The following is a 12,725-nucleotide window of genomic DNA, read 5'->3' on the forward strand; positions in this document are numbered from 1 at the left end:
TTGAATTAAGTATGCTTTTTCAGAAGAAGCTACTTTTTCATCATTATCGATAAGGCCATCAGCAAAAGCGCTTCATAAATTATGTTTAGGAAAACTGTACCAGCCGCAAAGGTCATAAACAGGATATCAAATTGTTGGTCAGGTTACAAATAGGGGAGGGAAAATCGCAGATTTTGGTCATAAATAGGGCAAGGGTTTTGGGAAGCGGGCCGCTTAACCCCACCCAATTTTTCTGGGAGTACCCCCTCCCGAGATTGCTGGCAGCTGGTCGTTTCTCTGAAGGTCCGAAAAATGTTTATCTCTGAGCGCGAACGCAAAGGCGTGGTCCTGCCCTCTAATCTTAAACGCTCGCCTCGTAATCTCTGCTTGATTTCAAGACTACCGGCAGTCTATCACTAATACTTTCCTTCATTGAAATGTTCCTTTTATGGCGAGAAAAATATTTTTATTGGATCTAGAGTAATATTTTCTTTTAAATACAGTACCAACAAACTGTGCCTATGATTTTATAACCGTAAAAAATGACTTGTGAAGATTTTTTAGCCGTGTAAATGTACACTACCTGGCTAGGCTGTTGTTACACCTAATAATTACACTGTATAACATTTTCAACCGAAATAACTATTTCCGGCTACATGCTATTGTCCATTACATTTCTAGTCTAAAAGTTACAAATCCGTGCTCCAACAGAAAAAAGTACTAAATAAATTAAATGTATTGAGTTCTGAACTTTCCTTTATAATAGGTTTCCCCTGCAATGCTAACCTTTTTAAATTTTCCTGCCACTACTGACATGTAATTTGGCAGTGCAAGTACCACAGTCAACGAAGAGGTTTTCCTTACTGAAACCAGTACAATTCTGTAAATTTAGTTGAAAGAATGCAAAATCATTTTAAAGCAATTTTCCTTTGTGATCACATTTCAAATTCTCATAATCTTTTCTAATGATTGTGCATATATCGCAAGAAGAAATTTGATAAGAAGCATTCTTAGGGCATAAAGGATTACATAACTTGTCATAGTCTATTGTGAACCTACATTCTTAAAGTCACATGGTCTTTCCTGCACAATCAGGAACTATGTCACGACAAACAACAGTGTAGCAAGGAGTATACTGGTGGACAGGATATTAGCAAGAAAACCAGCTACTAGATTATATAACAAATAAAATTTCATTTGGTTTTTCTTTTTAAACTAGATATTTATAAATTTTTTTCAAAATCAAACAAAGTCTAAAAGAACAGTGTCCCAGCTGATGCATCAAGTTTCCATGACTATGACCTCAATCAATTATGAAAGAAAACTTCCCATGATCAGTCAGCTCATACACCATCTTAGAACAGTTGTTCATTTGGGTATTGGAGTTTTCACAATATATTAACTGGTTCCTAAAGTTAGTTTACATCTGATTGTAAAGCTGAATAGTCTAGATCATAGAAGAATACTTCATAACTAATAAGTTAAATTATAGAATCTTGTGTCCAATACAACAGAAATATTTGATGCTACTGCTGAACCAATAGTCTACTAGACTGGGTTCAACTCTTGTTTCTGTAGCATTTCATTCTCCCTGGATGGGATGCTAACCTATAGCATGGTTCCTGACTGCTCAGTCTTGAGTCCTAAGCACTGGCTTGGGAGCCATTTGGAGCCACCCTTTTTTTCTAAAGGAAACCGCAATTTCCTGCCCTCTGAAAACTTTTCTACCTGTTTCAGCTTACAACAGCTGATGCCATCTTGTTATTAAACTATTTCTCAGTACACAGAGCTGATCAGTGCCCTGGTTTCCTGATTTTTCTGAAGTTCGCTCTGTTTTTATCTTTAAGCAAATGCAGTAGCATTTCTAAAAGGACTCTGAAAACTTCAGATATGGTAGCGTTGTTTACCATTTTCATGGGAAAACTGGTTAACTCATAGTTTAGGCAAATGGTTTACAGAAGGGAAATTCTGAATTCTGGCGCGTACCATTTACTGGCTAGCACTTACTCAGAACACCCAAAACTAAGCTGAATAAAACTGGGGAAAGACCCAATAAAAGCAAATAAGTCACACATTTTTCATACAGATTTTCTGGTCAAAAAGTTTGCACTAGCTGGCAATGATTTCTGTTATGTGGAAAATTTTGCACTTGGTCAAGTCAAATGAGTCTTTTGTTACCATTTTACATTCTGAAATTTTGGGTAAATGGTAAACAACTGATATTTCAACAGTGCCACTTGACATCTGAAAAGGAGAGTTAACTACATTCCCCTCTCTTCTTCAGCAAGCAGGATCCCTTGATAAGAAAAATTCAAATTGAATTAATGATCAATAGCCAAGAAGTGCATGAAGTCCTTCTTGTTCTGGATTGGTGTTCTTGTTGGCCGTCCCAGATCCTTTCTTCCACCTTTGTTTGTTTTGATTTCTAAGAGGACTGGGCCATCTATACTTCTCATGAGTGTGACAGCCTCTGATACTTCTTCTGGTTGAACTGCAGTCATTACCTGCAATGTATGAAAATAAGACTAATTTAAAATTACAGTCGAACCTGTATATAATGGCCCTGTATTAAGTGGCCACCCTGTATTATGCAGCCAGTTTTTAAAGTCCCGATTTTTCACTCATGCAAACGCTGTATTTGTTACCTGTATTAGGTAGTCACTTCTATTAATTGGCCTCGGCCACCCTGTAGCAGCCCTATGTTTGTCTTTGTTTGCTATTCTTGACCTGTATTAAGCAGCCACCCTGAACATAACAACTATGAAATTGAACATAACAACTATAAAATGACGGAATGAGATATTTTGTTGCGAACTGTAAGTCATAGAAATACAGTACTGTATACCGTAGACGAGTAGAGGACAATTTATTGCACAGCACTTTTACACAATGTTATGTGTATTATACCGCTAAGTTACAAGTTGGCACTGAGCCCTGTTTAAAGTCCTAATCCCTTGAAAGAGTGTTGATTTCGTACTGTTTCCTTGCATGAAGTGTTCTTGAAGATATGCAATTAAAATTTACATTAGACCATGCCCAGTGAGTATTTTTAGTGATCCTGTATTAAGCGGCCAGTTCCTCAAGTCCTGAAGGTGGCTGTTAAATCGTATAAATCTACCACAAAAAACTTGATCTAAATCCTTTTCACAGACACTTGAAAATCAAAAGCACAGGGAAGTATTTGCCATTTTGTTAACAACTGGACACTGCTAGGCTACTCTCTGTCTATTACAAAAATTATAGATAGTGTGTAGCATAGTCAATAAGAGAAAATAATTCATGATAGAATGCTAGTAGATTTACACTAATTCTAATCAGTAGCTACTCAGCCATGTTTCATCGGAGGTCTGCAAATTTGATTGGTTCTCTCATCATTTTCTATTTGATGATAGACAATGATTGCGCCCACACTGCTCTTGAAACTGAAAAATTCTTCTTAATTTTAGGCTTAAAAATACACAAAATTGTAGGCATTGAACTGTAATCCTTTACAGTGTCTACTAAAACAATTGGTTGCTTTCGTTTTCTATAATAATAATATTATTGATCTGAACTTGGCCCTAAAATCAGATTCAATGTGGTGTGAACGCAGCCTGCTCCTTTAAATACAATTGCCACAAGGATGATTAATTTTATCACCACTATTAAGCATGCTTTCAGTAAGGAATTAACACATACCGCTGTATAACCACAAGACTTGGCAATTCCCAGAAAATCAAATGTGTCACTCAAACCAGCAGTTGGCTGGCCTCCAACAGAGTCGTGGCATCCATTGTTGATCAAAATATGCTTAAAGTTGGGGACTTCACTTTGACCAATCGTAGCTAAGGCTCCCATGTGCATAAGGACTCCGCCATCACCATCAAGGCAAAATATCTAAAAGAAACAAATATCAAAGCAAATTATTTACAGAAACTGTTATCCTGTATTGATGGCAGGAGAAACACTTGATCATCACCAACTTGAAGTTTCAAGTGGCATTAGTGCTGTAGGGAGTTTAGAATGTTACAGATGATTCTTTGTTATAGCAAAATTTTCTCAATCCCTATTCAAAATATCCTTTTTCTAAATTAATGATCAAGCAGCTAATTTACCTAAATTAACTCTTTGCTGATAATTACCTAATATTCATCAATAATGTCATTGTCAAATATTATCACTCCATAGAACTTTAATTATATTACACAGTCAATTATATATATTCCATCACACTTCCAAGTGTACCATTCATTCAAGCTCACTAACTTCCTTTAAGAAAAAAAAGTCATGTACGTGTGATAAATTGTACAGGTGAATATTTGTAACCTAGAGCAAGATTTATTTCAGTTTTGCAAAGTAATTGAAGGTATTGTTTGTGAGTCAGTGTATTTTCTGCTCCCAGTGTCCAATATCACAAGTTGATTTTACAATAGGAACATTACTTTATGTTGAGGAGGTTTCATTATTTATAAACCCTGGAGTTCTCAAATTATTTTATAATTATTTTCAGTATAATTCATTAGCTGTGGCAAATAAAATAAAAGAAAACAATAATAAAAGCCAGAAATAAGAAATCTTTATAGGAGGCAGCATGGCGGAGTGGTCAGCATAATTTTATTATCTTTTTTTATATTTTGAATAGAGGACACTTCCTGGTTTTCAAGGTGCTATTAGGATTTAGTTTCCTTCACAATTTTGTCATTTCTATTTTAAATCAGGCACCTGGCCCATCAAATAAACCACCACATCAAAAACATGTTTGCCACAGACATCTGGCTTTTCAAAAATTCTCTCACTTTTCCCAAATATAAATAAATCTCCCTTTGAAAAAGTACCCAAAAAAATAATCAAAACATCATATATGGTAGTGGCTTCTAGTCTCTCTTTACAGTCATCCTTTCCAGCCACAATCTTTACTTGTGATTTAAGTTTTCAAAACATTTTCCTTCTCCATGGAAAAACACAGTTGAGATAGTTCCCTGACTTTTCTTCCAAATGTCTATTCCCCAACTCAAAATAAAATTCCCTGACTTTTCCCTGACCTTGAAGAAATGTTTTCCTTGGCCATTTCCTGACCTGTGGTAACCCCAAAAAAGGTCCACAGGGAATCTAGTAATTATTATTGTGCAGTAACTATTGACCCGCACGTCGTAAAATCACTAATAATACACATGAAAAAATTACTCGATTCTGATTGGCTAAGAGCAGTGCAGTTCAAATGTAACACCAGTGCAAAAAGTGTAACACCAGTGCAAATTACACATCGTAATTCTGGCTTATGATTGACTGAAAGACAATAGGAACTTTTCTAAGAAAATGATATCACATAAAATGATGACGAAAAATTTTGTGCTGAAACTTTGAAAAAAGTTTTCTCAAATGAGAAGAAATGGCTTCAAGAATGATCTTCCGGCACTTCCTCCGTGCGAATTTTTTCATGTTTATATTATTAATTAGTAATCATATGGTTTTTCTCGTTCAATTTGGAGTAAATTTGCACTTGTGAGGTTTTCAAAAAGCTGAAATTGCACTTGCTGAAGCAGCTCGTGCAATTTCAACTTTTTGAAAAATTCACTCAAATTGAACTCGAAACCGTATGATTACCCATACTAATACAACTGTAGTTACAGTCTACTAATGCAGATATTAATAATATTGCCAATACCTGTCTTTTGGGTCTAAATTGAGCGATACCAAGAGCAATGGCTGATGCATGACCCATAGATCCCACTGTCAAGAAATCCTTTTCATGACCATGACCTTTGGCCACGCGGTATTCAAAGAGTTCACGCGACAACATACCAGTGGTACCAACCACCACATCACGGTCTTTCAGAGCATCAACAATCACTTTTAGTGCTCCTTCTCTGTTCAATGGATACCTAACAAAGAGATTATAAAATAAACTGATAAGCATTTCTTTGATAAATTCACAATAGTTAGAGAGGAAACCACATCAGCTTTAGCTAGTTTTCATGCAGGTTCTCCATCCTGGTTGAATTGGAATTTGGAGATGTTGGTTTCTGTGGAGGAAGGAAAACCATAGAACCCAGAGAAAAACCTATGGAGCAAGGCGAGAACCAACAACAAACTCAACCTACATATGGCACCGGGCCAGAATCGAACCTGGGCCACCTAAGAGGGAGGCAAGCTCTCTCACCACTGCGCCATCCCTGATCCCCTCAATTTTAGAGAATTCTATCAGATGTGACAGCAAATGGAAATTAGATATTAAGTAATTGAAAATGTACATTAACATCACATTTACTCACATGTCTGGTTCTTTTTCAAGCTTGAATGGTAAGAAGTTCTGTCTTCTCACAAGTAAACAGTATGGTCCTTTTGTTGTTTCCATATGTTTCCTAGCCACATACAAAGCCTGAAGAGAAATGGTTCAAATGATGATTAACCTAAAATGAAGGATTGGTGAAAAATTACTCCAAGAGGAAAATTTGGGTTTTTTTTTTCTCAAAAGTGCCAGAAGTTAACTACATGTGGTCCTCTATAAACAAGCATATTGGTATGCAGTTTTTTTGGGCTGGTTTTTGTTTGGAAATGAATTGTTAATGGTAAGTGCCATTTCATTTAATTGGTTTGAAACATTACAAACATGTAAACCCGCAAACTTACATATTTAAACAGAAATATGTTGCCTTACCTGTTCAGCTCCTTCTTGGTAATCAGGCAAAACTTGAAAAGGAATTCCACATGATGCTGGAGAATGGAATGCAAAAAAAACCTTATTAACCAGAAAACAAACAAACAAACAAACATCAATTACATTTTACGTAGGTATTACCCATTAAATGACATTTTGGCCTCTGTTAAATGCCAGTCTTGGGAGTCTAGTAAGCCAAATTGTCCTGAGTTAAGTAAACATATTTTGCAGTCCATGCCATAATAACTTAACCAGTTTGTAAAATATTGCATATGCCTGAACTTGCAAAATTGTGAAAAAAAAACTACATGAAAAGACTGGTAAATGTGTTTTTACTGTAGGCCCTGACAAGTTTGGACAACTTTTTGCACTACATATACTCTTAAAGACTTGGTAGACAAATCACTTCTAATGTTATATAGCAATGTACTCTTTGGTTAAATCCAAGCATTCTGATTGATTTTCTCTTGGTCAGGATATGAAGTTAAACAGATAAAACTGGTGGTGGTAATTGGGGTTGGGTAGGGGAGGTCAAACCAAAAAAAACCTTCTGAGGGAGGGGTATGGCTATTTTTTTTGCAACAACACAAGTCTGTAGTCATGTATAGAGTAGACATGCGCATACCAAGTATTCCAGGTGTGGCCTGTCCCTGTATCATGTGCTGGGGCTCGTCTCTTTTTCCTGGCTCACCTCTCCACCCAACTAACAACAACATGGGTATGCTGTACACATTTGGAACAGCTAGTGACATCAGAGGGTTCACAATGTTACCTAATCCGGAGTTCTAGAGGAAACAAAGAAAATTCAGCAAGCATTACTATTAATAATTTTTATTTAAAATATTACTGTGTAATTTTTAAATTTTTAAAGAAGTGAGGGTCAAAACAAAATCAACTAATTTCAACATGAGATTTATTTGAAATATATTTATATTCTTGGTTTTCACCAGTCATGTGATCAAAACTAAAAATCGTAACCATTCAATAAATCAATTCAAGAATCTAGGATATGATAGATGATTGCTATATAAACAACCTCGCCAAGAATCAGGTTTCTGCTGTTGTTCATTCGCCCGTTATTCGCAGAAGCGTGTCATCCAAATTTATAGAGCTTTGTATGGAGACGCCATGTTTGTGCCCTTCGGAGGGGCACAAACATGGCGACCGTAAAATAACAAAAACATCCGTCCTTGAGTTTTGCTATTGAAACGAACATTTTTACTCTAGTGCTCCGACACATTGAAATAAATGCTTCTTCTAGTGCAAGCTCCGTTTACTTAACAAAAACTAAAGCGATAACTCGTCTTTTGACCTACGCGACAGTCTTTTCTGGCCGCCATTTTCATGTCACGCAACGCAAAAGCTTGGAATGCTCTGTTACAAAAAGAAGAACTCTGTCGAGCTAAAACATTGCCAAACGTCACGTTCCTACAGCGCCTTTTATCTGATAAAACTAAAACCTCAGAAGGAAGGATAATTTCTAATTTTGGAATATGACTACGTCACATGAAAACCAAGAATAGGCCTTAATACAAGAGGAATGCTACAACAAAAATCATACTGGTCAATGTAGATGATGCTTTCTTCTCTGCAAAATTTCCTTCCCTCACTTTCATAGCAACATAGAGCATGGATAGTTAAGGAAAGGGGATTTCAGTATATTTGTTATTGAGGAAACATAACTATAGTAAATTCGGAACACAATTAAGAAATAAATTCTTCAATGATTCTCAGAATTTAATAGAGATAGGTTAAGACCTGAAGTTGCTCATTATCCCCGGGAGGAGAGGGGACTCCCACATAAAAAGGATGGGGATGTTAATCGGAAATTTTGAAAAGAACCCCTAAGAGGTACCAAAATCCTGTTTTGTGGGCGTGGCTTGAATTTTTTTCATCTCTAAAAGGTACCAGTTCTAAAGATACACATTATCTGCTGGACATCACTTTTTTCTCGGCTCAATACCCTAAAAAGGTTCTACAAAAGCTCCTGCTGTGGAACTTTTGAGGCTGAACATTCTTAGAGGTAGCAAAACTGCTTTTTTAACCCCTAAAAGGTACAACGAGCACCCCTGTCGTTTTTATATCCCCCCGGCTCATTACAATACATACCACACCATTTTATACTCCAGCCTTAAGAAGTTTACATGCACATGTAAGGGTTGTAAAACCCAAAACACTAACCTGAAGATATACAACTCCAGCTCTCCCTGTAGCCATATGATAACCAGCTGCAAGAGCAATGGCCTGCCCTTCGTTGGATGTAATAACATGTCGTGACTTGGGAGTAACTGATGTCACATACGCACAAAAGTCTTTAAGCAGAGAGTCTGGGACGCCGCAGAAATAATCCATTCCATGACTGCACAAGGCATTGTAGAAGTCTTTGGGGTTTAAGAAGTCTCTCACTAATTCAGTATACTGGCCAGCGTCTTCATTGCGTTCCTTTTGCTCTGCAACCTAAATGGATTAAGGAAGACACAAAAATAATTTCACAAAAATAATTAAAAAATAGATATGTTACTCCTTCTCGGTCTTAACCTGAAAGTATTTAGACGTTATTTGCTCTTATATTTAGAATAGGCATTGTTGTCAGGTTCCATTCTCGATTTTAACCACTGACTGTATAGATCGTTTTCACCGTCACGCAATAAAAAAATAAATCGAAAACCATCCAGTGGAAAAAGCTATGAACTTACGATGTTATAGAAGATAACTAAATAACACACTTCTCCAAGTTTTAGGCCTGTGCGTTTCCCCAAACTTCAGATATTCGTCGAAATGTTGCGCAGATATTTGCAGAGCCCAGTATGAAAATGCCATGTTGGTGTACCTCCGTGGTACACCAATATGGCGGCCGGAAAATAGTGTAAACATCTGGAACTTACTTTGGCTATGTACATGTAGGCGACTGATTATCAGTACTGATCAAAAAAGCATTTACATAAGCACTTTTCATAATGCTCTAACTTCTAAAAAGGCTCAAAATCATGAGATAAGCATATATTTTTCGACAAACTCGATCGTAGCCTTGTGTCACACACCTCCATAACCCTGAAATTCAAAATGCTCTGGATTCCAAACGAAGCACGCTATTGAGCTGTAAAATTGGAAACAGATATAAATATACCACCTCTTATGCCTGATGAGGATAAAAAATTTGGTGGTTCTTTAGTTTTGGTTTTTCGAAAGTGATGACATCACGTAAAAACGATCTACTGAGCAAGTTAAAACAACAGAAAATACAGTGCAGTCATTATGTTAGGGCCATTGCTCAGAGCACCTGTTAGGCCTGAGTATGTTTGATGGGCCCTGGATATTATGAATGAATTTGTCAACATTGCAACATATGCGTTGCCGATGTGAAGGTCAAGGCAACAGGTGACTGAAAACCTTATGACTATCCTGAAAATATACCATCTTTTTGCAAGCATAAAACTGCCCACAATAAGTGGGGTGTCCGTTTCAAGTGGATGTCTATAGAACAGGGACTGCTAAACGAAGCATTTAACTCTTTCAGTTTACTCCAGTCTGATGTTGTCAAATTTCTGTGGGGCAACTATCAGCCAATAGTTCCTCGACAGAAACACTATTGTTTAAATAGTGCACCCTAAAAGTACATGAAGGTTAATTAGCCAGTATTGAGGGTGGTAAAGGAGGGGTCAAGATCATGTTTCATGGAAAATAAATTGGTCCTTTCACAATTCACAGGAAATAGAATTGGCATTTCACATTTCATGAAAAACAAATATGGCATTTTTTTACACCTTTACGTAACTTATAATATTTGAAAAGTTACAGCTAAAGCACAGTGTTGTTAAATGTCTTTATCATCCGTCTGCTCCTTGCTCTGTGCGCAGCAAAAAGAAATCCGAGCAAGAACACGAAGAGGGATGATTGTCCTGTCTAGGTCATGCAATATAATTTGTTAATAACTGTTGAAAATAATAGAAGACTAAACCAGAATCACGGTTCATGAAGAATTAAATACTTCTTTCTCATTTCACGGAGAATTATTTTGGAAAATCATAGTTCACAGCTTCTAATGAAATCATGATTCACGAGAAAAAAAACAAGCCATTTCACATTTCACGAGGAAAAAAATAGGCCATTCACAAATCATGAAAATACCCTTTAACACCCTCAATATTATCATAATCAAAATTCTAGTATGCTTTGGAAACTTAGCTCCAGTCCCTTGTGGGGACAAAGTTTAATCTATTTAATGAATTAATGAGGCCATTTCTGGCTGAGTGACCACTTCTTGCCCCCACAAGGGAATGGCACTAGGTAATATTTGCATTAGCAAAATTGTCTGAATTTTCCCGTGGCCCCGTAAACCTCGGGCCATGTTAGAATTTTAATAAGCTTGCATGAATCTTCATTATATACAAACATAACAAACTTTTTACAGCTTTTTATCGACAGAAACCACCCAACCCTAAACAGGAATTTCCTCGTGTAAACAGGATGAGACAAGTTCACTTCACTTTATCTCGACATGTGGTGATCAAGTAATTTGATGTCTGCTTATCACGTCGCTTGCGTTACACTCGATGGCTCTTGCATAATATCACAGGAAATTAAAACGAACGTAAACTTAAATTGACTGCGACAACCTCGGAAATTCGGGCTAACAAGTCTCCAATTGAGGAACTAAACAAATGAAGCAAAGTCAAGCTAACATGATTTAGTAGCAAAAATTTTCTTTCAATTCTGGACAAAGTACACTTCGGCTTCTTATCTTTAAATTGCAAATGCTTGCACGTACAGTACAACTTGCTATTGTAGGTCAGCAAAGCATGAAATACAATTGATTAAACACGACGTTTTCTTAAGGCAAATTTTACAAGCCCAACATCACAATATGAATCGAAAAAATTCCGCAAAAAGAGAAAAATAAAGTTGATGTTTGCCTACAAGCTAAAGTCAATGTTCGATACAAAGCAAGCAAGCCAAAGCTTCAGCTGTTAATAAGACATTCACGGTCACAAACATACCTGACTGTCCGGATTAACCACCTGAAAAATAAAAACTACGTGATTTAGCAAATTTTGGAAAGAAATCAAAATTTGGAAAAAAATAGCCACAGTGAAAGCTTGAGCGCTTACATCAGTGAGTTTGAAAGATCCTAGAGACAGAAAGCGAGACTGACACGCCACCTGCAAGATATTATTATGGTTTTGTTTTAGTTTGAGATTCCTTCCTATGTTAAATCATTTTAATATTAGTTATCCTGTACGGGATGCTCACTTGGGCGCTAAGAAGGGATTTACAACGGCGAAAAAGCGAGAAAACGGCCGAGCGATTCAGAGCCATGCTTCCTACTCGAGTCTTATGAAACTTCTGTCAAGTACTGTAGCGTGAAAATTCGACACGCGCTAATATTGCGCAAGAGCATAAATTGAAGATGACGTAACTGACCAATCGCCGAATCGCGAACAATAATTATATCGGAACGAACAAAGCGCGGCCAAATATAACCCACAAGGTTTGATAGCTCTTGATAAGGTGACCTCTTTTTCGCAATTGCCAAAAAAAATAAGCTGGTAGACTTAAAAAAAAACGATAAATTGCCCTGTTTTACCTGCGACCCTATCTCTTTCCTTTTTGGAATATTCTGCTCCCAATCGATTCTGTTCGAATAGCCCAGTCTGGTCTGGCGATTGTGTTTTCAGACTTTTTAAAATTGAGAAAATGTGAAACATTGTGAAACATAGCTGTTACAAAACGAAGAAAAAAAAAACGAAGAAGAAAGACAAAAGGTCGAAAAGCCAATTTATCGAAGTCCTCCAGAACTCAAATTAAAAAAAAAAACAAAACAAAACAAAATAAACAAATCACAAATCTTTTTTTTTTCTAAATGGGTGCGCGCATTTTTTCACCTTACCTAATGTCGTCTAGGAGAGGAAAATAATTGAGACTATTTAATACATTACCGCGGTTGGAAATGATAGAATTAAGAAAAATTGTTTATTTGGGCTTTGAGAATCATTGAAGGTTGGAAATGAACTTAAGTTGTGGTAGACTTTTTATCCGTATCCAAGGAAACTAAACTTTGAAACAAACTGCATGTAATAAGCAAGAGCGTAATTTCTTGATCGGATAATCT

The 12,725-nt window shown here is 36.6% G+C and overlaps 1 protein-coding gene across 2 annotated transcripts; it reads right to left on the reverse strand.

The window, feature by feature from the left end:
- Window positions 1-423: 423 nt before the first annotated feature.
- LOC149098314 (uncharacterized) lies at window positions 424-11,993 on the reverse strand. 2 transcript variants are annotated; one of them, XM_089277640.1, is made up of 10 exons: window positions 11,867-11,992; window positions 11,725-11,775; window positions 11,614-11,634; window positions 8,798-9,073; window positions 7,242-7,401; window positions 6,617-6,672; window positions 6,231-6,337; window positions 5,624-5,840; window positions 3,658-3,855; window positions 424-2,483 (listed from the first exon to the last, which is right to left on the reverse strand). In XM_089277640.1, exons 1-10 carry the CDS (start codon window positions 11,930-11,932, stop codon window positions 2,301-2,303), a joined length of 1,335 nt encoding a protein of 444 aa, XP_089133766.1. In that variant the 5' UTR covers window positions 11,933-11,992; the 3' UTR covers window positions 424-2,300. The 2 variants fall into 2 exon arrangements, with proteins under 2 accessions (XP_089133766.1, XP_089133765.1); XM_089277639.1 differs by having other exon boundaries at window positions 11,614-11,775; window positions 11,867-11,993.
- Between the last annotated feature and the right edge of the window lie 732 nt (window positions 11,994-12,725).

The sequence above is a fragment of the Orbicella faveolata genome, unplaced genomic scaffold (genome assembly GCF_042242905.1).
Source record: "Orbicella faveolata isolate gen_17 unplaced genomic scaffold, um_ofav_v1 contig_46, whole genome shotgun sequence".
NCBI classification, from domain to species: Eukaryota; Metazoa; Cnidaria; class Anthozoa; order Scleractinia; family Merulinidae; genus Orbicella; species Orbicella faveolata.

What these genes read in the sequence shown, in the direction of transcription:
- LOC149098314 (XM_089277639.1), bottom strand. Translation starts at nt 11,932, where the DNA reads ATGGCTCTGAATCGCTCGGCCGTTTTCTCGCTTTTTCGCCGTTGTAAA. An exon ending in CTGGAGTTGTATATCTTCAG is followed by an intron (nt 7,402 to 8,797) that starts GTTAGTGTTTTG and finishes TGTTTCCTCTAG; the next exon opens with AACTCCGGATTAGGTAACAT. An exon ending in GGCCACACCTGGAATACTTG is followed by an intron (nt 6,673 to 7,241) that starts GTATGCGCATGT and finishes TCCATTCTCCAG; the next exon opens with CATCATGTGGAATTCCTTTT.